The sequence below is a fragment of the Apodemus sylvaticus genome, chromosome 10 (genome assembly GCF_947179515.1).
Source record: "Apodemus sylvaticus chromosome 10, mApoSyl1.1, whole genome shotgun sequence".
Lineage (NCBI taxonomy): Eukaryota > Metazoa > Chordata > Mammalia > Rodentia > Muridae > Apodemus > Apodemus sylvaticus.
In genome coordinates, this window is record NC_067481.1 from 46,686,639 (window position 1) to 46,709,587 (window position 22,949).

General features: G+C 40.4%; 1 protein-coding gene across 2 annotated transcripts in view; it reads left to right on the forward strand.

Moving 5' to 3' along the window:
• Nucleotides 1-7,846: 7,846 nt before the first annotated feature.
• The window catches only part of Nsrp1 (nuclear speckle splicing regulatory protein 1), a 30,257-nt gene continuing 15,154 nt past the window's right edge, over nucleotides 7,847-22,949 (forward strand). The window contains exons 1-2 of one of the 2 annotated variants that reach the window (XM_052196151.1): nucleotides 7,847-7,896; nucleotides 9,057-9,147. In XM_052196151.1, coding sequence (XP_052052111.1) covers nucleotides 7,877-7,896; nucleotides 9,057-9,147 — 111 coding nt within the window. In that variant the 5' untranslated portion in view covers nucleotides 7,847-7,876. Of the gene's footprint in view, nucleotides 7,897-8,205; nucleotides 8,361-9,056; nucleotides 9,148-22,949 lie in introns of those variants that run through there. The other variant, XM_052196152.1, reaches the window with a different exon arrangement.

A 22,949-nucleotide genomic window follows, 5' to 3' on the forward strand; every position in this document is an offset into this window, starting at 1 on the left:
CATAAAGAAAGAAAACATCAATTTTATTAACAAAAACTTATCAAGTTTATAACTACAAAATAATTTATATTTGCTCAAAGCTTGTTATTACAGCAAACGTTACTGCTGTGTTGTAAGATTTCATCTTTGTAGGATATTTTCTTACAAAGATGACGAACCACATTTTTAATAAAAATTGGGAAATTAAACTTTACTTTCTTTATGAGGTGACAGACTATGATGTGTCCTGAGTGTCTTACAAGTGGAGATTGGCAGCCTGGACCCTTCCTGATAAGATGATGGTGTTATTACCAGCTATCTTGTCTCGGGTGAACTCATGACCAGAGGTCCCACTCTTGGCCACTCCATGTTTGGAAGGAAGCATTTTCAGGCATTTGCAGCAGCATTTCTAGCAACAGTGTTCTTGAAGATATTAAACTGATAGCTGTATATCCGGATGGCTTCAGAACAAACTTGTAAATACAGAAGATGGTGTAGGCAGCTGGGGAGAGGTAGGCCAAGAGACTGTTTATATTGTGGTTAGGGGAATTAAATTTACTATGACTTAGTGATAATGGATATTTTATATTTTCATGACCTTTTCTTTTTAATATTTGAGTTGTCTTTATTTTACATGTGTGAGTGTTTGCCTGAGTGTACCTGGGAGAGCCAGTCCCAACCAAACGGGCTGGTCATTTAATGGTAGGAATTGAACTCTTTTCCTCTGGATGAGTGGCCAGGGTTCTCAACTGCTGAGTTGTGTCTGGCCCTGGGGATGCAGTTCAGTGGGCAGTGTAGTTGATGAGCAAGCACGAAGCCCTGGGATTGACCCCCAGCACAACATAAAATCGGATGTGGTGGCATACAACTCCAATCCCAGCACTTGGGGATTGAAAGCCGGAGGATCCAAAGCTCAGTGTTCTTCATAGTAACTTTGGGGCCGCCACTTTATCAGATCAGCTATGTTTGCTTGCATAAGGTCCTCCCAGCTGAGCTCATTGACACTCCCTCAATCCCTCCTAGGAGGTGTGGAGGGTAGGGCTCCCCCCCCCCCACGTCCCCACCCCTGGTATCTAGCCATCCCTGCCAGTCAGTTGTTTGCAGTTCTGGCCTCCAGGAGGGGCTAAGCATATAATGTAAGCAGGGATGGTCTAGGGGAGGAGACTCCAACTGTGTGATCATGGGAGATTCCGTGCTGGATGTACCTTCCAGTGGGGCTACTTTTAAGGTCACCTATGTTCCTACCCAGTGCTATGTAAAGAAGCTGAATAAACTCGTTGGTTTCCTAGGTAAACTTGGGTGGGATGCTACCTGTTTGTAATTGTGACCATAGGAAGAAGGATGGGTGTTTACATCTCCCCTAGCGAAAGAATTTTAGCAACATTGGGATATGGAAGACCCTAACTAAATAATTTCTTTCAACTGATAAGATCAATTAACTGAATACAGTAAGATGTGTTAGTCAGGGTTCCCTAGAGTCATAGAAATTATGGAATGAATATGTATGTGTGTGTGGGGGGGGACTTATTGCAATGACTTACAAACTGTGGTCCAACTAATCCAACAATGGCTGTGAATGGAAAGTTCAAGATCTAGTACTTGCCCAGTCACACAAGGCTGGATGTCTCAGCTTGTCTTCTGTTATCTGCTGGATTCCTGAAGAAGTAGGCTCCAGTGCCAGTGGAGGAAAGGATGTTAGCAAGGTGAGGAGGGCAAAGAAAAATTCACTGCCTAGTTCTGTATTGTAGTTGACAGCCATGGATAGTCATCAGATAAGGCCTGTTTCTTTTTCCTGAAGCAGTTCAGTAACTACTTTAAGTTATCAATCATTAAAATGTATCCCCCATCTATTGCCTAAGCTTAGACCATCCTCACAGATCTCAGTTAGGGAGGCCTCTTTGGGGATGACATTTTGTTTCATGTGACTCTGACTCTCTAGCCATGGCTGTTTGAATTAGAGGTCACCATTCACTAAAATGAAGCCAACTTGTGAAGCAGACTTACAAAGACAAAAGTACTCAGCTGAGTGTGGTGCTGCAGCCCTGTAATCCCAGCACCAAGGAGGCTCAAGCAGGAGGACTTGGAGTTCAAGGCCAGCCTGGGTTATAATAGACAAACCTCATTTCCTCTCTTCCCTGCAAAAATGGACCCAAAGCCTAGACAGATAAAACTGACATAGCAAATGGAATATTTCCTTTAAAGATATTGTTTAGAAAGGAAAAATGTGATGGATGTTGAGGTCTATCCCTTTTAACACAACTGTAGCCATTTTCTATTCAGTCTCCACTTTGCTCCTAAGGTAAAATTAAGTTCAGGTTCTCAGACTCCACTTCCCAGAAGTAATTATAACTGACACTGAAAAATTCTTCTAAGAAGTCAGAATGTATGGCTGTAACCCTCTGTTATCTCCATGCCCTGAAACTCCCCTGTTCACTACCTGTCCACCACCCCTTACCTCATGACTAATCAGCTTAAAGTTTGGCTGATAATACTTTGTCTAATTAGCCAAAATGTAGTACTGCCTCCACCCTCGCCTTCTGAACTTCTGATCCTGGTTTGTCCTATTAAAAGCCTGTCCTGAGAACAGACTGGTACCACAATTAGGCTCCTGTGTCCTTTGTGTGTGTGTGTTGGGGGAGGGGGGTCCTGAACGCTCAGTCTTGGGGTGTGTGTTCAGTCAACTACTCTTGCTTAGCTGAGATCTGTGTTTGTCTGGCTTGTGTGCTGATTCCTGAACCTCAGCAGTGGGTGTGCGTTCACAGAGCTGCTACATACCACTGTGGGTCAGCAGAAGTTGTAGAGAGGTGAAACTAAGAAGCTGGAAGTAGAGGCTGCAAGTAGTGGCAGTGACATGGGAAATCCACTGGCGTGGGTGCTACTGCTCCCACAGCGGTCTCGTTCTCAATTACAAGTGACCGTTTTCTCAGAGCCAAAGGGAGTGGGAATTGTTACACATTTGGGAGTACACTGGTGATAAGTTCTTTTCCTGGCCTAGCTCACTTCTGTATTGCAGCTCATGTTAAAGAGCCCGGATTTGGGTTCTAAAGTCTCAATGGCTTCTCTGTGTCCTTGAGTCCTGTAGCAATTACCACTGCTACTGCAGACCGCCAACTAAGCAAAGAACCCTCTTCAACACTGTGTTTGAGAAGCCAAGGTTCTAGTTCATGAAAACCAAGGACTGCTCTATCACTGTGTCCCAAAGGCAACGAGAGATTACCGAATAACACCAATTTAGAAGCCCTTATCATCTGGGACCCTGGGATCCCCACTGGGATGTCTTGGGTGACCTATTGCCATTTGACCTTTTCAGCAGGAGGTAGATGACCTTGACCCTCTTTTATATTAAGCAAAGTACTACATCCTGTTGGTTGAATCATCCTATTTATATACAAGGCCAGCTGAGATCAGAGAATTCTTAGTCCCAGCTCACTCCTATTTTCTTCATTTCAGAGTCTTCTTCCAATTCTTTTAGCCTTCGGAGTAGGCAAATAGTCCAGGAGCCAAACCTAGCCTGGTGTCTATCATGGTAAACTATACTTTGGAAGCTGAGCATGGTGGTTAGGGTTAGGGTTAGGGTTAGGGTTAGGGTTAGGGTTAGGGTTAGGGTTAGGGTTAGGGTTAGGGTTAGGACACACACAATCCTAGAATTAGGATGCTCAGGCAGGAAACCTGTACATTCTAGGCCAACCCTACCTACATAAAGGAGACTCTGTTACTCAAAATAAGAAATCTGATTGGAATGTTGGTCATGTTGTCTATGGCTACCTTCACACCATGAGGTAAAAGCTGAGTATCTTCCAGAGACCACACACACCAAGTTCCTAACCTATTTTAACTCTCTAACTGCAGGGCAGTTTGCCAGTCTCTGTATGTCAGCCATAAGTTTTGGGTTTTGTGTTTGTTTTTTAATTTTTAATTTATTATTATTATTTTTTTTTTTGGTTTTTTGAGACAGGCTTTTTCTGTGTATCCCTGGCTATCCTGAAACTCACTCTGTAGACCAGGCTGGCCTCAAACTCAGAAATCCACCTGTCTCTGCCTCCCAAGTGTTGGGATTAAAGGCATGTGCCACTACTGCCTGGCGTCAGCCATAATTTTGATATTTACCTCTACATTGCTAAATAACATGGCTGGATAGATACAGTCTTTATGCTCCTGATTCAGACATTATCCATTAAGCTCCCAATACGACATGTTGGGATAGTCTTTTTGTACTCTGTGTAAAGGTGTGTCTTTGTCCTTCCTAGCCTACTTAAAGCATTCTCTGACTGGCTTTAATAAAAAGCTGACCGCCAATAGCTAGGCAGGAGAGGATAGGAGAGACTTCTGGACAGAGACAGGAACTGTGGGATTTGCCAGCCAGTCAGGCATAGAGGAAGTAGGACCTACCAGGCTTGAGGGGGTGGCAAGTGTGGACAAGCACAGACACAGATACTTAAGTTATACGTGCCAGCTGGGGACAAGCTAGACTAGAAGGCCTAAGCTTTCATAATCAATAAAAAAATTCCTTGTCATTATTTGGGAGTTGGAGGGTTGAGACAGTCTGAGGATAATATCATACAAAAATGTAGCTACTTCCCAAGACTTCAAGTGTGTGTGTGTGCATGCATGCACATGCACACATAAATACTTCCCACTTTTTCCATCAATATGATGTCATCATTTGAGTTATAACAAATGACTACACATCTGTTATATAGAGAGTGCAATTATTTTTCATGCTTGTACATCTTTTCAACATTTCTGGAGTTAATGTCAAAAGAAAACTAGACTAGCTGGATCATACAAAGATTTCAGAGCAAGGACTGGTTTTTGGTTTTGGTTTTGGTTTGGGTATTGGGTTTGTTTTTTTTTGTTTGTTTTGTTTTGTTTTGTTTTGTTTTTTATGTAAAGGAGGTTATGTCATAACAAACATGGGGTCAACTAATTTGGAGCACATGCCGTTCTTAAAATATTTATCTAATAATTGAGTTTTCGAATATAAGAAGCAAAACCTGATATTTCAAATCCATAAAGATAGACAGTAGATTAGCGGCTGCCTGGGGTCAGAGGACTTGCAGGGAGAAGGAAGAGACTCACAGGCCATGACTGACATGGCACTGGAAGTAAAGTCCTGACTATGAACTACTGAGTTGTATTTTCAATGATAAACTTCATGTGAATTACATCTCAGTGCAGTTGCTTTTGTGTGTGTTTGTGTATAGTAGAGGGTTGATTATTCCTGCTTGTGGAAGCTAGATACCAGACTCTCTCTCTCTGCCTTTCTCTGTCTCTCTGTATGTGTCTCTCTCTTTCTGTCTCTCTCCTATTACTCACCAGGCTAGATAGGATAAGCCTGCCTGGTCAGATCTGCTGCCATCTCTCCCAATGCCAGCATTATAAGTACATGTCTGTCTTTCGTTTTTTGAAACATGGCTTCTGGGGTTTAGATTCAGTTCTTCCTGCTTGCCAGACAAGCGCTCTATCGTCAGTACAGCTACTTTCAAGAAATAAAAGGAATTTATCTTGGTGTGGCGGTACTCTGGAGACAGATGCAGGCAGATCTTTGAGATCTTCAAGTCAGCCAGAATTACATGGTAAGATCCTATCTTTTATTGGGGGCAGGGGTAAGAGGTGTCATGTTAGATATTAATCAATATGCACCTGAAGATAAAGAGACATCAGAACTGGACAATATGTGGGTAAACACAATACTTTATTCTTTTTTTAAAGATGTATGTTATGTGCATGGGTGTTTTGCCCGCCTGTATCTGCACCACCTCTGAGCCTGGAGCTGCTGGGAGGCCAGAAGAAATGCTAGATCCCCTGGGGCTGGGATTCCAGAGCTGTGAGGCACCGTGTGAGTGATAAGAACTGATCCCTTTCCTCTGCCTTCTTTCCACCTCCCAATACTTATTCAAAAAGAAAAAAATATTTTAAAATCTTTTCTTTAAAGTCATGGTATTGCACACCCGCAATCCCACTATCAGGAAGCAAATGTAGAAGTGTCCCTGTAAGGTCAGGGCCAGTCTGGCCCACATAGTGAGCTCCAGACCAGCTGGACCTGCATGCATAACAAGACCTTGTCTCAGAAAACAAGGGGATGGGTCGATGGCTCAGTGGCTAAGGTAACTGGCTGCTCTTCTGGAGAGCCAACATTCAATTCCCAGCACCCATATGGTGACTCAAACCATCATCGGTAATGGGATCTGATGCCCTCTTCTGTTGTGTCTGAAGAGTGACAGTGTACTCACATATATAAAATGAACAAATGAAAAAAGACATATTATGCTAACATTAATCAAACAGAACTGGTTATACCAAACAGAGGAATGAATAGTCACTTTTTTTCTTTTGTAGTGCAGGAGTTCAAACCCAGGGTTTTGAGTATGCTAGGTAAGAGTTCTACCTTTAAAACATAAACGCAGATCTCAGGGTCAATTCCTAATGATACGGGAGTTATTGTAACAGGACATCACTATTCCACATGTTCACATGACTTCCAAATATATGGGGGTGGAGAGAGATAGAACAGAGAAACAACTATACAGTCTTCTTATAGTTGGTCTCAAACTTTTCTACTAGTCGTTAGGACCCAGGTAAAATGTTAAAGCCTAGGTAACTGTTACCAATCTAGTCTGCCATTTTGTGCTGTTACTAAGGAATCTTTCTCATATGCTGTTACTGCTGTTGCTAGGATGTTCTGTGATTTAGTGTTCTTGAAAACCAATCACAATCATTTAGAACTGCTTTGTATAGTTAACAACGATAGGCTTGGACCCAAATATGAGCACATGTATAGTGTTTTTACTTTTATAAGCTGTCCCTGGTCCCCCTGTTAAAACCCAACATAAGAAGCCATTTGGAATAATACTTCCATTTTGAGTAGGGGTTAAATTAAGTTTTAAGTTCCTACCTAAGACATCCCTGGGGATTGACATCCTACTTGGTGGAACTGATGTCCTGGTTGGCAAGTTAAAACATGAATGTTAGGCAAGTCCCCTGCCACAGCTGAATACCTCAACCATTGAGAACAGGATAAGTGTGCAAAAGAAAAAAAAAAAAAGGCACCCTTCTAATGAAATTGCCTATCTCTAAATCCTGATTGGTGGAGCAATTTGGCACAGATGTTTGTGGATTTTAGGCTAAAAAGCCCTATAAGACAGTCAGCTCCCGAGTTTTTGGCCTGTGTCCCCTGGTGTTTTGGTCTTGGAGATGTTAAATTCCTATTAGACTGAGATCGGTATCTGAGTGGTTCGTGCGGTAATTCCCAGGCCCCAACACTAGTTCAGAATGGTGGATGCACAGATGAAATGTGGCCAGGTTTTGTTTTTTAAAATGGGGTGGCACACTTGTGATGAATCACTGTCATTTAGAAGACTGAGACAGAAGGATATTCTGGACTATATAGCAAGATGGTCTCAAACAATGGCACTGTTTAAATGCAAGTTTTCGGCGTGGGGCGGGGGTCGGGAGGGGGGAACTGAATTTCCAGCATTCCGAAAGCTGAGGCAGGAAGATCTCTAGTTCTAGGACAGTCAGGGTTATATAGGAAGACCCCGTTTGAATAAAATAATCAGTTCACATTGAGGTTCTATTGCTTTCCGTTTTTTAGTCACCCAGCTCCAGCTTCACTGAGAAGGAAAACAACCGTTTTAAAACATTAAATTCGAACACTATCTCCAGGGACGAGGCTCGTCCGAGGAGCGCGGTCCACGAACCTCTGGGCTATAATTTGGTCGTACCCTCCCCTCGTCGACTTTAAGACTAAGAGTCGGACCCTAAACAAAACGCGGCGATAGATTCCCGGGCAAGACCCAGCGGGTAAGCGAGCTCCGGGACCGGAAGTGTGCGTGTGCGCGTCGGCGTCAGCGCACGTCACGTCCGCGCCGACCACGTCCAGCGGAGTCGGAACAAGATGGCGATTCCGGGCAGGCAGTGAGTGATGGGGGAGTTAGGCTCAGGCTTGGGACTAAGAAGCCAGGGACACTGAGTCTTTAGACCGAGGCGTCTGAGGTCGCCGGAAGTGCAGGGCCACCCCCGCCAGGATTAGAGGCGGGAGAAGGCGAGGAATCCCGAGCCACTTAGGTTCCCCACCCGGTCCCGTACATTTTCCAGGATGCAAGCCCGAAGTTTGAGAAACTTGTGAGGAAATAAAGGAAGTTAGGCTGAGGGGCAGAGAGCGAGACTTTTCTATTTTCCAAAAGCTCGGTCTGAGGCCCCTCAGTCTTGCTTCCTACCCCGCGCTTGAGTTTCTCCCGGTTGGATGCACTCAGGGGCACTGAGAAGAGAAACTTGTGTTTCCTTAGAGGGCCTTGTTCTCCCTGGCAGAAGCTCAATCCAGGCCTGCCTCCCGCCCTCCCTTCTGGTGTTAGTGTGGTGCTGAGAAGCCACAGACAAGGGTAGGCATATAGGAAACCGGTGTACGCTGCTGTGAAAGACACAAATATTGTTTACCTGTTTGGAAATTTATTCTTGGTCGTGCAAACCTTGCGATGCCACGTCCCGTAGCCTCTGCAAAGCCAAAAAACTCGAGAAACGTAATGTGTTAAGTCTGGTGATGGTTCTCAGAGGCGCTATGACAAAGCAAGTGAGCTCAGTGGACAGTGATGGAAAGTTTTCCCATGGCGACTTGCTCGCAGACAAAAGCAGTTGAGCTAAATAAGCGAATGGGGACTTGACCGGATCTCTACATGGGTTTCTTAGATAATTCTTTCAAGATCTTAGGAACTGTGTGAATACACAGAAATTGGAAAAATCAGAAAACAGTTTAGAACGTTTTGGTTTTTAGCAAGTTTGCAAAGAGCATGACACTAGCCTGTTTAGGATTACTGTCACTTCACTACCTAAAACATTGCTGCAGTCTTGATATTCTTCTTTAGTAAAAATGTTTGAATTTGGCCTAGGTAGAGAAATAATAACAAATAATAAAATCATAACACTAGAATTCTGAGATCGCTGCAAAGCACTAAGTCCATTATGTGTTCATAGGTTGTATGATATGTTTTGGGAAAGTCATCAGGAAGAAGTAGTGGATGTGTTATGTTTTTAACATTTAATGATAATGGTATGATTTCTATTTCAAAAAAAATATGCAGGTATGGGCTTATTTTGCCAAAGAAAACACAGCCGTTGCACCGAGTTTTACAAAAACCATCAGTGTTTGGGAATGATTCTGATGATGATGAGGTAAGGGAACCTATATTTTAACTCCTCATTAGACTATTTTTAAAAACTGCTTGTGAATTTGTCTTTGCCTTTGTCAGTACAGTGGTTTTAGAGTATCTTTACAGAACCCTCAAAAGAACTATTTTAAAGAGCACTCAACTGCTATTTTCTGTATGACTAAAGATGATCCCCTATAAACTTAGTTATTTTTAGATTGTTTGGTACACTCTTTATAGACACTTAATACCAGTGCCTTAGCTGGCCTGGAACTTAATGTGTAGACCAAACTGGCTTTGGACTCACAAAGTTCCGCCTGCTTCTGCTTCTGCATCTGCCTCCTGAGTGCTGGGCTTAAAGGTCTGTATTTCAGTACCTATCAGTATTAAATGTATTTGTTACTTAGGATACCTAGCCAGGCTTTAGGATGTAATTCTGTTGTAAACTGAAGGCCATCTGCATAATGTTGCTTTCAATCCGTTTAGAGTTCACTGATAGAGAGGCATGCAAACACTTGAGGCAGACTGAAACTTGGAAAGAAAAATCACTGAGGATTTTTATGTGCCTACTATACTTTGGTCTTCACAATTACCCTGTGATTGATTGATATATATATATGTATGTATGTATGTATGTGTGTATGTATATATATATATATATGTATATATGTATATATATATATATATATAACTTTCATTTTACTCATGAAGTTGAATATCAAATAGGTTAGGAAATTTTTCCATTACTAGTCCATGCAGCCAGTAAGTAAACGGCAAGATCACAACTTGAACACAGGAGACCGCCAGATGGTTCAGTTCACAAATCACCCGCCGCCAAGCCTAGCAGCCTGAGCTCGATTTCTGGGTGGAGGGAGAGAACTGACTCTCCTCTGACATCTACTTGTATGTGCTGGCCCCATGTGAATACACACACACACACACACACACACACACAAAATAGATGCAGTAATAAAATTTGAGCACAGGTCTATCAGATTCTCAAACCTACATTTTCCCCCTATTCTTCTTTCTTGCTTTATTTTGATAACAGAGCTTTAAAATGTTAGTGAAGTATAGAGGACAAAATCACTCATTTTGCTGAAGAAATATAAAGCATTTAGAGAGCTTTCAAAGCTGGCTTAGATTTGAGTAAAAAAAGAGATTTCAGTTGAGAGAGAACAAAGAACATATAGTATAAGGCATTTTTGTGGAATGATAAGTTTAGATAAGAGAATGTGTAGAGCAAAGAAACGTGGCAGTGAGGCTTTAACAGGTTGGGGCCAGATTGTGGAATATCTTACACTGTTTGTATGAAATGCCAACTTTGCATACGTAAGTAGTTTTTGAGTATTATGTTCATAGTTTACTTAGTGATGCCATCCCAGTTTTATGTTTATCTTGAGAAGCTAACTCTCAAATTGCAAAACAGAAAAGGAGAGAATTGAGTTTTAGGCCAGCCTGGGCTATAGGTCTAATAAGACCTTGTCTTGAATGAGTTTGAGGAGGAGGTAAGAGTCAAGGGTCTTGTAAGAAGTCTTACATGGTAGTTCAGATAGGAGAGGAAGACCTAAGCTTTGGTTCCCAAGCTAATGCAAAGGGAACAAATAGACTCTCAGTAGAGACAGGCAGCCCAGAGAGAGATGGGAAAGGAACGAGGTGGTGTTGAGGTTTATTTTATATTTATTTATTTTGTATGTGGACACGTATGTGCCACCACACTGACACACACGTGAAAGTCAGAGCACAATTTAGGAGAGTCAGTTCTTTCCTTCATGCAGGATCCTAGATTTGATTGTTGCAGGTTGTCGGGCATGGCATTGGGCACCTTCACCTGCTGAGGCAGCCCTCTAAGAGTGTGTTTTAGGTAGCTGTGCTTAGCACCGGGTGTAGGAAAAGAGAGTTGACGTGTAGGTTTTTCAGTACATTGGAAACGTAGGTGCAGTTTTAGAATTGTTTATAGAATATTTTTCATTTATTTATTTATTCTGATTTTTCAAAACAAGGTTTCTCTGTATTGTCCTGGAGGTCATTCTGTAGACCAGGCTGACCTTGAACTCATATATCCGCCCGTCTCTGCCTCCCAAGGGTTGAGATTAAAGGCATGTGCCATCACTACCCAGCTTTTTCATAGAATTTTTAAAGCTTTCTTTGCAATTCTTTTTTGTATATATATGTAAGTGGACACATTCTTGCCTTGACATTCCGGTTGTACTCATGGGACAACTTTTGGGACAGTTGATCCTGTTACTGTGTCAACCCCAGGCATCAAACTCAGGTAGTTGGGCATGGTAAGCTTAACGCTCTGGGCCATCTCCTCAAGCCTACCTCTCCTTTAAGATTGATGTGTGTGAGCATTTCCATGCTAGTGCACATGTGCAGGACAGGACAGCTGTGGAGAGTTGTCTGTCTGCTAGTGTGTGGAACTGACCTGGACCATTGTCCCATGTTTGAATCTTATCTACCCATGAGAGGCTGGCTCCCAACAGACTTTCACCACCACATCCCACTTTTTTCAGGTTGTATGGCACACACTTACCTGACAGATCGACCCAGTTTCCTCCTTTAAGAAAATACTGCGATATAGTCCACATGCCATATGCATTTGTTTTAATTTTAAAATTATATTTGTGTGTGTGTGTGTGTGTGTGTGTGTGTGTGTGTGTGTGTAATTGTATGTGCCATGGAACTTGTGTGGCAGTCAGAGGGCGACTTGTAGGACAGGGTTCTCACCTCTCACATGTGGGTGTGTGTCATCAGGTTTGGTAGCCCCAGCTCGGTTCACCCTTTTACATTATATATGGTTCATTGGTTTTTAAAGAATTGTATAATCATTACTATCTAATTTTATAGTAGTTTTATCACCCAGCAAGAAAATGGTACCCATTGTAGTTGCTCTCCGGTCCCTGGCAACCTTTCACTTCTGTTTGTGTGGAGTTTTCTCTTCTGACAGTTTACATAAATGGAGTTTTGCAATTGGGCAGGGGGTCAGGGGAGTGTTTTGCATGGTTTCTTATAAATTAGTATAAGTATTATTAAAGTTATAATGCATCAGTGTTTCATACTCTTTTTCATTACTTTAATTATTAATTTTTTTATTGCTTGCTATGCAGTGGATGGAACTTGGGACCTCATGTATGACTATTTTTTTAAAAAATTAACTTTAATTTGAAAGTGTGTATGTGTGTGAATGTTGTGACTTAGACCCTTGTGTGCACACAAGCAGAGGCTGAACAAGAATGTCAGATGTTTCTTCTCTCATTCTCCTTACTACCTTGAGTCAGTTCCCTCACTGAACAGGAAGCTTGTCATTAGGATTAGGCTGGCCAGCTAGTAAGCACCCAAGACCCACCTATCTACTATCTACATTCCCCAGTGCTGGGTTACAGGCATTCTCAGTTTTTTGTTTGTTTGTTTGTTTTGTTTTTATGGGTCCTAGGTGCTATTGCCAACTGAGTCACCCCTTCCCAGCCTTTATTATTGAATAATAATTCATTGACCTACATTTTATTTAGTTATCAGTTGGTATGAATATGAGTTTCTGGCGATTGCAAGTAGTAGTTAGAAACACCTATATGTATATAGATTTTTATATAGGCTTTTTTTTTTTAACTTATGTCAGATATATTCCTAGAAATAGTATTGCTAGCAGATTTATTTGGTAATTATTTATTATTAACATTGGCAGAATCATCAGAGTGGCAGCACTACTTTGCTTTCCTGTCAGTGTTAATGGAAAGGTTCCAACACCTCACCGTACCCTGCTGTTTTGAGACAGGGTTTCTGTGTAGCTTTAGCTGTCCTGGACCTTGCTATGTAGACCTGACTGGCTTGAGACTTAGAGAGATCCACCTGCCTCAGCCTTCCAAATGCTGAGATTAAAGGTGTGTGACACCTCACCCTGCTGCCTTTCTCAAGAGCTATCTAGTGGCACCCATTGTGATTTGATTTGCATCTTCCTGATGATGAAGAAATGTCTGTTCATCTCGTTTACCTTTTTTTATATGATTTGTAAATATACTTTTTCATTATGGGTTGTCTTCATTTTCTTGAGAATGTGCATTGAAGGATGAAGTTTCAGTTTTGAGGATGGCATTTTTTCTTGCTAGAGGCAGTTCCATACCTCAGAAGAACATTGTCTAATTGAATGCCACAGAGTTTTATAAAAAATCTTTGTTTTCTTCTAAGGGCTCTGTAGTTTTATCTTTTAAGTTTTTAGCTAATTTTGGTTAAATTTTATTTGTGGCCTGAAGTAGTGAAGGAATCTCATTCTTTTGTATATGGCTACACCATTCTTGCAGCATCGCTGTTTCCCATTAGATTGTGTGGTGTTTCTGTGGCTTATTTTAATACAGAAGTCATTCTTTAAAATATTTACCGTGGAGCCTATGCAAAGCTTGGGTGACTTGTCACTTCTCTTTCTATGAAACACTCCTGGCATGCACGCTTTGTACACAAAGCCACACGAGACTCCCCTGGCGCTATTGCTTGTCTTTCCTGTTGTGAACTGGGGTGGTGGGAGCTGAACAGTGGGCACCCTAGAGTCAGATGAGATGTTCATGGACCATTTTGCTTTAGCTTTCTTCCTCCCTTTCTTCCACAAGGGGACTGTAGTCATGTAAGTGGAGGAAGACTTGAGAAGCTAAGTAAGACATGGGGTAACCAGAGAGTAGCAGCAGGAAGACCCAAGCAGCGAGAAATGGAGGCTTACAATGGACTTGGAAAGCTGGGGGCAAGATTGCCTGGTGGGAACTAGGGTTATCCAGATTCTAGAAGATTTTGAAGCCAGTATGGAGATTGGGTTTTAGGTAGGGAGGAAGACAGGAAGAAATAGCCCTCGACTCCTCATAACCTTGGCCTTACATTGGTGGACCTTCCCACCAGCCAGGGCAAGAGAAAGACGGGTTAATTCTTAATGAACGGGTGTAAAGCTGCCCCTTGAGTAGTCTACTTGCCTGGAAAAACGTTTGTCTGCTTCATTCCAGCTTATCCTTGTGCTGAAAGTACATTTCTTAAATAGATTACTTAAATATTTGTGAAGTCCAAATAATGTCAAAACCTCTTTTTTTCATAACCAGTTTAAACAGCTTTAAAATTAGGAGTGCTTTAGAGAATGTGCACAAACAGACTTTATGGATTCCCTCCCTGGAAGAGCATTAGCTACAGCAGCAGAAAAGCTGCTGCAAAGCAAGCCTCTCGCTCTTGAGCTTTGTTTTGTTTACTTGACAGCTCATCAGAAACAATTAGAGATCCCAAATTTTAGATCATTCTTTATTATCTCCAGTGGTCCAGCAGAGGGGACACTAACACGTGAGTTCTGTTGTGATGAAGAGCTTACATTCAGGATTAGTTGTGTGTGTGTGTGTGTGTGTGTGTGTGTGTGTGTGTGTGTGTGTGTGTATCGTCCCACAGCAGCTCTCTGGAGGTCAGAGGATAAGCAAGCTGTGGGTCCTTGTTTGTCCCTTTATTTGAGGCGAGTTCTTTGTTCACGTATGTATACCACGCTAGCTGGTTCGATCGCTCTGAGGAATTCTGTTTCTGCCTCCCTCCTTGCCATGGGAGCACTGGAGTTACAGTGATGCATCCATCTTTGAAAGGATTCCAGGATTTGAAATCTGTCCTTAGTGCTTGTATTACAAGCACTTTATCTACTAAGTCATCCCCTAGCCCCATGGTTATTTTTGCACAGAAAAATGGTAGTCTAGTTCTTGTATTTACATGGCTTTTTTAAACTATCAGAACTAATTAGGATTATTTACTGGTTTGTTCAGAGGAGAGAAGATAGTGGAGGCAATGGAAGATTCTAGCCCTAAGTGAAAACACATATGCTGATGTTCCGTCCAGTCATCTGAGTGGTTTCTGATCATTGCTTTGTGTTGATTGCAGTCTTCCAGTGTATCCTCTCTCCAATCCTGTGGCTACCCTTTTATGCTTATCTTTTGGATTATTTTAATAGCTTTTAAAATAGTTTCCTTATTGCTTTCTTCTTGGATTCATTTTAAATACCAGTGTCAGTCAGTCTGATCTTGTAAAGCATAGTTCTCATCATAGTATTACTGCTCCTTAGTTCTTAAGTTTAATTATGTTTAATGCTTTGGCCTTCAAATGTCTGTTAGCATTTTCACCTAACTCCCCTTCCCTGCCAAGCACACTGTCATGGTATTAGTTCTTACAGTTGTGCTTTTCTTTATAATGTAAGTTTCTGCATACATCTCTACATGTCCATACTACAGCTGCCTTTCAGAATTGAGAGCAAGTGCTACTTCATGAGATGGTCTTTGATTCTTCTCAGTGCACACACCTCCATGTGGGTGGAGGCCAGAAGACAGTGTCTCGTGCCTCTTCTGTCACTATCCGTCTACTTCTTTTGAGACAGGGTCTCTGCCTGAACCTGGAGCTTGGTGTTTCTCAGCTAGGCTAGAAGTCAGCAAGACTCAGCCATCCGTATCCACATCCCTGAGAGCTAGGCTTATGGAGTTTGTAGAGATGTGCAGTTCGTTATGTGGATGTTGAGATTTGAACTCTGGTCTTCATGATTGCAAAACAGTCTATAATATACCACTGAGGCCTATCTTCAGCCTACTAATACAATTTTATTTACATAAACAGGCAGGCTGGATCTGGCCAATCGCCTATTACTCGCTGGCTCTTTCCTGGTCTTCGTGTTTCTCTGTTTTCCCCCTTTTTCTTTCTCCTCTTCCTGCCCATTCTCTTCTGTTGTTGAGATAGGGTCTCACTATGTACCCAAGGCAGCCTTTGAATGTGATCCTCCTGGGTCAGCCCCCTGAGTACTACAAGCAGTGTTACCATGTCCAGCCTGTATGGTTATTTTCAGAAGTACCCATGATAACAAATATGTCATGTGCCATAATGTAAATCATGTCTAATAGAACAAAGCTGTATGTTAGAAGACAGATTAAACATGAAACTTCCTTTTAGATGTTTATCCATGGTAAGTGCTTGCTTATTTTACTGAACTCAATGAAGTTTTCTTTCATCCTTACCAATTAAAATGCTTATTTCTAAGGAAAAATATACATATAAGATCCGGTATTACAGCATGATAGAGTGTACACAGCTGACAATTGTTGTTTTAGGACCAAAGCAAAACTCTTAAGTAATACTGAACTAGAAAGTTAAAATTAATCACCACATACATGCATAGTCACTCAGAAGCCATAGCATATATGTGCGTGTTCAGCATTTTCATCAGGAGTCAGGCACTGAATAAATACAATAAGAGAAACACTAAAGCCCAATGTGAGCTAAGAGAAACATAGATAATAAGAATCAATTCTGAAACATCTAAGGAAGATTAAAGATACCAGAATTAAGAAACGTGGCCAAGAATGATGGCAGGAGCCTAGAATTGCATCACTAGGGAAAGTGGAGGTAGAAGGATCAGAAGTTCCGAGCCAGCACTGGCTATAGCAGAATTAGAGACCAGCCTGGCCTCAATGAGATGTTGTACCTACCAAGAGTAAAAGTCAGAGAACAGTGAGCTGATGGAAGACTGGGGTGTAGCTTAGTGATAGAATATTTGCTGAGTTGTGCGATGAGGAGACAAAAGCTACATTTCTAAAATTCTTAAATTATCAAAAACCTGCATTTCTGATTTCTGATAAAAAACTAATTTCATTTTGGTTTGAATCCTGTTTGGCTGGTTATAATGATAAGACAATGTAAAAATTTTGATCTAGCAGAGCATTATAGTGGAGTCAAGCCAATGTTGTAACTTTGGCTTTCATCAATTATAATCAGATAATATCCTATTACTCTGCACGTGTCTTGTGTCGATCAAATAAATGGCAGTTGTTTTTTTTTTTTTTTTAATGCCATCAGGTTTGGATATTTATTTATTTATTTATTTATTTATTTATTTATTTTGGATTTGGTTTTTTTGAGACAGGGTTTCTCTCTATAGCCCTGGCAGTCTTTATTTATTTATTTATTTATTTATTTATTTATTTATTTATTTATTTATTTATTTATTTATTTATTTTGGATTTGGTTTTTTTGAGACAGGGTTTCTCTCTATAGCCCTGGCAGTCCTGGTACTCACTCTGTAGACCAGGCTGGCCTGGAATTCAGAAATCCACCTGCCTCTGCCTCCCAGAGTGCTGGGATTATAGGCGTGCGCCACCACTGCTACCACTGTCCGGCTAGGTTTGTATTATTTTAATGACAACTAGTAATGTTAACTTTTCTCATATGCTACTAACCAAATTCCATGATACTGAATGTACGGCATACACACTGAGATGTTTAAACAGTTCTGCAGTTTTGCTAAAAACTATCCCTGTTGTCCGGCGTGAGACAAAAGCAAAGCAAAAAGAGAGAAAAGGATGAAATTTAAAAAAAAAAAAAAAGAAAAGAAAGAAAGAAAGAAACTGGACAAGATGAGAAAAGAATCCTAGCTGTGAAAAGTAGCTGAGCATACGGTGTTGAAGGTGGATGGACGGGGGATTCCTTTTCCTAGGAAGAAAGTGATATTAATCTTAGGCTTTCTAGATAAATAAAATTACTTTTGAATCTTGTTTACATGTATGTCCCTTTGGCCAAATTGATTCATGTTGGCATGTTGGGCAAATTTTTAAAAATTCCTTTTTTCCCCTTAGGAAATAAAGTGACAGTATAGTGTTTGTATAGTTCAACTCCAGGATTTACTCCCTCTCCATCTTCCTTATTTCCTTCCTTCCTTTCTTCCCTCTTATAGTAATTTCCATCTCTGTGGTCTCTGTTTAATGAGACACTTTGCTTATACTTTCTTTAGTTCTTTAGAAATTATTTATTTCAGTTTTTTGGATATAATCTTGTTCATTACATGTGTCATATGTTTTTGTCTGAAACTGGAGATTAAAGCTATATAATGTAGCAACACAAAATTCATTTGCTTTTTAAAATTTACTTATTTTTTATTTCATATGCATTGATGTTTTGCCTGCCTGCCTGTCTGTCTGTCTGTCTGTCTATATGTATGTGTGTATGTATGTATGTATGTATGTATGTATGTGTAAGGGTGTTGGACCCCTCTGGAACTGGCTGGGATCACCGATAGTTGTGACAGTGCTCTGACTGCTGAGATATCTCTCTAGTCCTATGGTTTTTCAGGATGTTTAATTATTATTTTGTGTGTGTGTGTGTGTGTGTGTGTGTGTGTGTGTGTGTGTGTGTTTGCTGGTAACTTGACCCAGAGCAGTGCATCACTGAGCTGCATCTCTTAACTGTTTAGTGTAGTAACACTTCTGAACTAATTCTGCAGTATTTATGTTCTTTGTGTCTTTGTGTTGCTGCTGAAGTCTGTTGTCTTAGGTGACATCTACTGATTTATCCTACTTAAACATTTGGATCTAGTTACAAACATTTGGACTTTGTGACAAAGTGGATTAGTTCATGTTATATCAGGCCTGCAGTTTACAGTTAACTTTTGCATAGCTTCAAGGTTAGTTCCAATATGCTTAGAATCCTCTGGGCTCTTTACTGATGCTATGCCTCAATTGTATACATATATGGCCTTCAAGATACCTTGGAGTGTATTGGAACTTTGTTTTTATTTTCTGACAGGTTCTCACCATGAATGTTGGCTAACATTGATCTTGTGACCTTCCTGCTTCTGCCTTCCAAATACTAGAATTACAACTCTGACTCCATGTTTGGCTTACTTTGGAACTTTCAGAATTGTCCCTTTTAGCATGCTTTCTTGTTTGTTTTGAGATGAATTTTCAGGTTTTCCATTTATTGTCCAGACTGGTCTCAAATTCCTGGACTTGAATGATCTTCCTACCCCCTCCTCTTGGGTGGCTGGGAGTAGGCATTTGCCAACATGCCAGACGGTGGTAGCATTTTGTTTATTCCAGCTGTTGTGATAAATTAACATTAACTTTCTGAAAGCAACTTGTTCTTGCTTTCTCATAATTTTCCCCAGCTGTTCTTCACTAGTTCTTTTGTTGTTGCTTTCCATTTCTGAGATCTTTGGCTTCCTTTCTGAGTTTTTAAAAAGTGTTCTTAGGAACATTATTTCCTAAGTTTTGATGGTGGAGGAGTGTTTGCCTCTTGGTTTTGTAAAACCTACCAAAAGATTGTATTAGGCATTAGATTAATTTTTTTCTGCTGTTTATCTGTTACTGTTGTGGATTTTACTGATAGATTTTCCTAAAGTGAGACCACTCTTAAATACTAACATATGCTCCACTTGGTCTTGGTATATATGTGCAACTGTTTTAAAATTGCAAAATGTAACATAAAATACATCTTTTATTTAAAAAGTTATTGTATTTTATGTACATGTCTGTCCATGTACTGTTTGAATGCCCAGTTCCCTGATGAGGCCAGAAGAGGGCCACTGATCCCCTGGAATTAGAGTTATTGAGAGTTTTAAGCTACCATGTGGATGCAGGAAATTGAACCTGTATCCTCTGGAAGAGTACCCAGTGCTCTTAACCATTAAGCCGTCTTTCCAGCCCCCACTGGTTTTGTTTTCTTTTGTAGCAGGATTTCATGAATTGTCCCGGTTAGCCTTGCACTTACTATGTAGCCAAGGATGATTCTTTTGCCTCTACCTCTTGGGTTCTTTGTCATCAAACCTGGCTTCTTCCTTTTAAACATTAGCCTTTCTAAGGGGTTGAACGCCCTCCCCTCTCACAGCACCTTGAGGAATACAGAGTCCTCCTGCCTCCTCTGTGTGCAGGGATTATAATTAATATACAACCATACTCATCCCTTGCTAGTTTTAGTTTAAAGTACATTTCAAATTTTTACATTTTACTTGGTGCGTGCATGCTTGCTGTGGTGCTCATGAGGAGGTCAGGACAGCTTCCAGGTGATTGGTCCTCTCTCCCTGCATCTGGGAACTGAACCCTTGGACTTGACAGTTAACCATCTTTACCCATGTGTCATCTTGTCACCTTGGCAGTTTTGATTTCTAATTTGGTAAAGCTGTTCATATAGACGAAAGGTCTATATATCCCCAATAACAGAAGGAATATAAAAGGTCTTGGGGAGAAATTACATTCTGTTGGAGCAGAGTTTCTCAACTTTCCTTATGTATCCATAAAATTATTTTTGTTGCTACTTCATTAACTGTAATTTTGCTGCTATTGTGAATCATAATGTAAATTTCTATGTTTCCTGATGGTCTTTGATGGTCCCTGTGAATGGGTCCTTTAACCCAAAGGGCTCATGACCCACAGGTTGAGAACCACTGCCCTGTCTAGGCCCAGAATTTGGTAAACTTTTTATTTTAGAGGTTTGAACTTCTTGCACTTGAAGACTTTTTTTTTTCCCTTTTACTTGAAATGTTTCTTATCTCCATCCTATTCAGTCCTCAAATTCATATTAGACATATTTTAGGCAAGCATTCTACTATTGAGTTAGCTACTTGTGCTGGGGTGGACTAGACAAAATTCCAATCCCTCCTGTGTCCCCAAGACAAATCATTTAATCAGTTTGTGGTCCTGTATTATTTCCAACCAAGGGCAGAAATGAAATATTTGCCTTTCCCAAAAGAGGTCAATGTAAAGTCTGTATCTACCTTGCTGCTTTAATGTGAAGCCCCAGTTAATCTGTCTTCTGCTATTCATATTTCTTGCTTCAAAATACCAGCCAAAGGGTAGAGCACTCCCACCTTTTCTGGCACACAGCCTCTGAGTGGTTTGATGCCTTGCCTCCTGTCTTTGAGTTTTGGGAACGGAAGGTAACTCTTATTACTATCAAGTGTGATGTAGGTTTCCTGTGTTATTTCAGGGGATTAGGAGGAAGATGAGGCTGCAGTATATATTAATTTGTGGTTTGTACCAGAGTTTGAACTTTGTTTCCTAGCTCTGGTAATTTAGATGATTGTGTCATTTCTCTTTGTCTAAGTTTCCATGGCGCTGCACAACTATAATTCCAGCACTGCAGAGCCCAAGGCAGGGGAGCCTGAATTAGAGGCAGCCTGGGATATATCGTGAAACCTTGTCTACAAAACAAGAAAGCCTGACCCTGTAATACCATCTATTTAAAGTTTTATTTTAAAGAGAAAAAATAGTTTAAGTGCCTAGTTGTGGTAGAAGTGCAGTTAAGTTGTATCTGTTACTACACAGTAAGACCTCTATTATAGTCATTACCATCATTAATCACTAGTGACTGCAAGTTTCTTGGGCTGGTGTTTGATGGTAATATTCAGTAGCCCGACTTTTTTGTGGCCTTTAACTGTAATTTTAATTTCCAGTTTGGGCTGTAGCTATTAGCTCGGAAGTATTATATTAGAAAATTTTCACAAATAAGGCACCGATATTTAGAGTTACTTTTGGAATTATTACTGTTTTGTTGGGCTTATATATAAGCTCATTGCATCTTCCTTGCTTATCCTATTTAACTGACGATGTTTAATTAGAACCAATACAAATTTTACTTCCAAACTACAGTTAAATAACAAAATTAGTTCATTTTATTTGTCCAAAACTGTATATATCTTCATATACTATACTGCCAGGCTTTGATATTGCTTTTTTCAGCTTTACCATAAAAATCATTTTTAAAAAGCTTTTCCTTTATTTTTATGATATGTCTCAGTGTTTATTGTCTGACAAAAAGTAATAATCCCACATCTTACTCTTCGACTTATCAAGAGCTCAAAATAAAATAGATCAGATCACTTTCTGAAACAAAATTACTTTATTAGTTTAGTAATAATTTGAGGTTACTTTAAAGATAAGAAGCAGCATTTGGGAGGAGATTCATTTCCTGCCTCCCGGCCTTATCTGCAAGAACTACATCTTTAGTGTCAAGAGACTGTGTGTTTATAACAGAACTCTAATAAAGTCTGTCCTGGGCACACTGCACACCTGACTTGGTCACTGTTATTATCTAGGGGGTCCAAACTATTGCTTGTCTTTAAAAAGAGAAATACACTGCCAAGTATATTTCATTAAAATTGGCCTTGAACAGGAAGGATAATAAGACCTTTGGCTCTTCCCCAGAGAGCGCTAGCTGTTGCCAGCATGGCTTATAGTGTTGCTTTTGAAAGTAAGTTTGTATTTCTAACTGAAAAAATATATATATATTTTTATTGATAAGTTAAAGAAAGTTGGAAGAGATACCATTCTGTATACATATGTTTTCATTAAACTTGTTTTCCTATCACCAATTTTGGTTGCTGTAACATGAGATACAGAAAATATGTTCTGAGGGTTTTTTCCTCTATTCAGGATCTTACACTATATATTTCAAAACTATGCTGTTTTCATTATGATAAATTCAAAATTGACCTTGTACATGCCTTTATGTTGCTCACACTTTTTGCTGTGGCTTTTTAATCTCAGAGAAATTATCACACAAAGCAGGTAAGGTGGAATTTCAGACCTGCATCCTTCATTAGCACATGCCTATGTAGAATTGACTGTCCGGTTTCTTCAACTAGTGCAAGAGCTGTTACACTCAGCAGATGTCTCTGTTCTGAGTTGTTACTAACAACTGTCATTTCAGGCACAACGAAATTTTTAGTCTGCACACAGCTCTTGGCCTGAGTTAGCTCTTTGTTCCCTACCTCTTATCCTCTCTTGCATTCTTCTTTAATGATACCATGCTGTGATTGATAGGAATATATTATTTTTATATATGTAGTTCTTAAATTGCATTCTGTTTGTTATATTAGAGGTTGAATCCAGGACCTCATTCATGTTAGGCAAATCTTCCACTTAGCCATATCCCAAACACCCTTGGGGTGTGTGAAAGAGAGTGATCTCGTTATTTTCACTAAAGATTGTATGTAACTTCAACATACATACTATTTTACCCATCTGAGAGTAAAAATTTAAATTACTTTGAGTTTCCTGCTGCTACAATGATGCT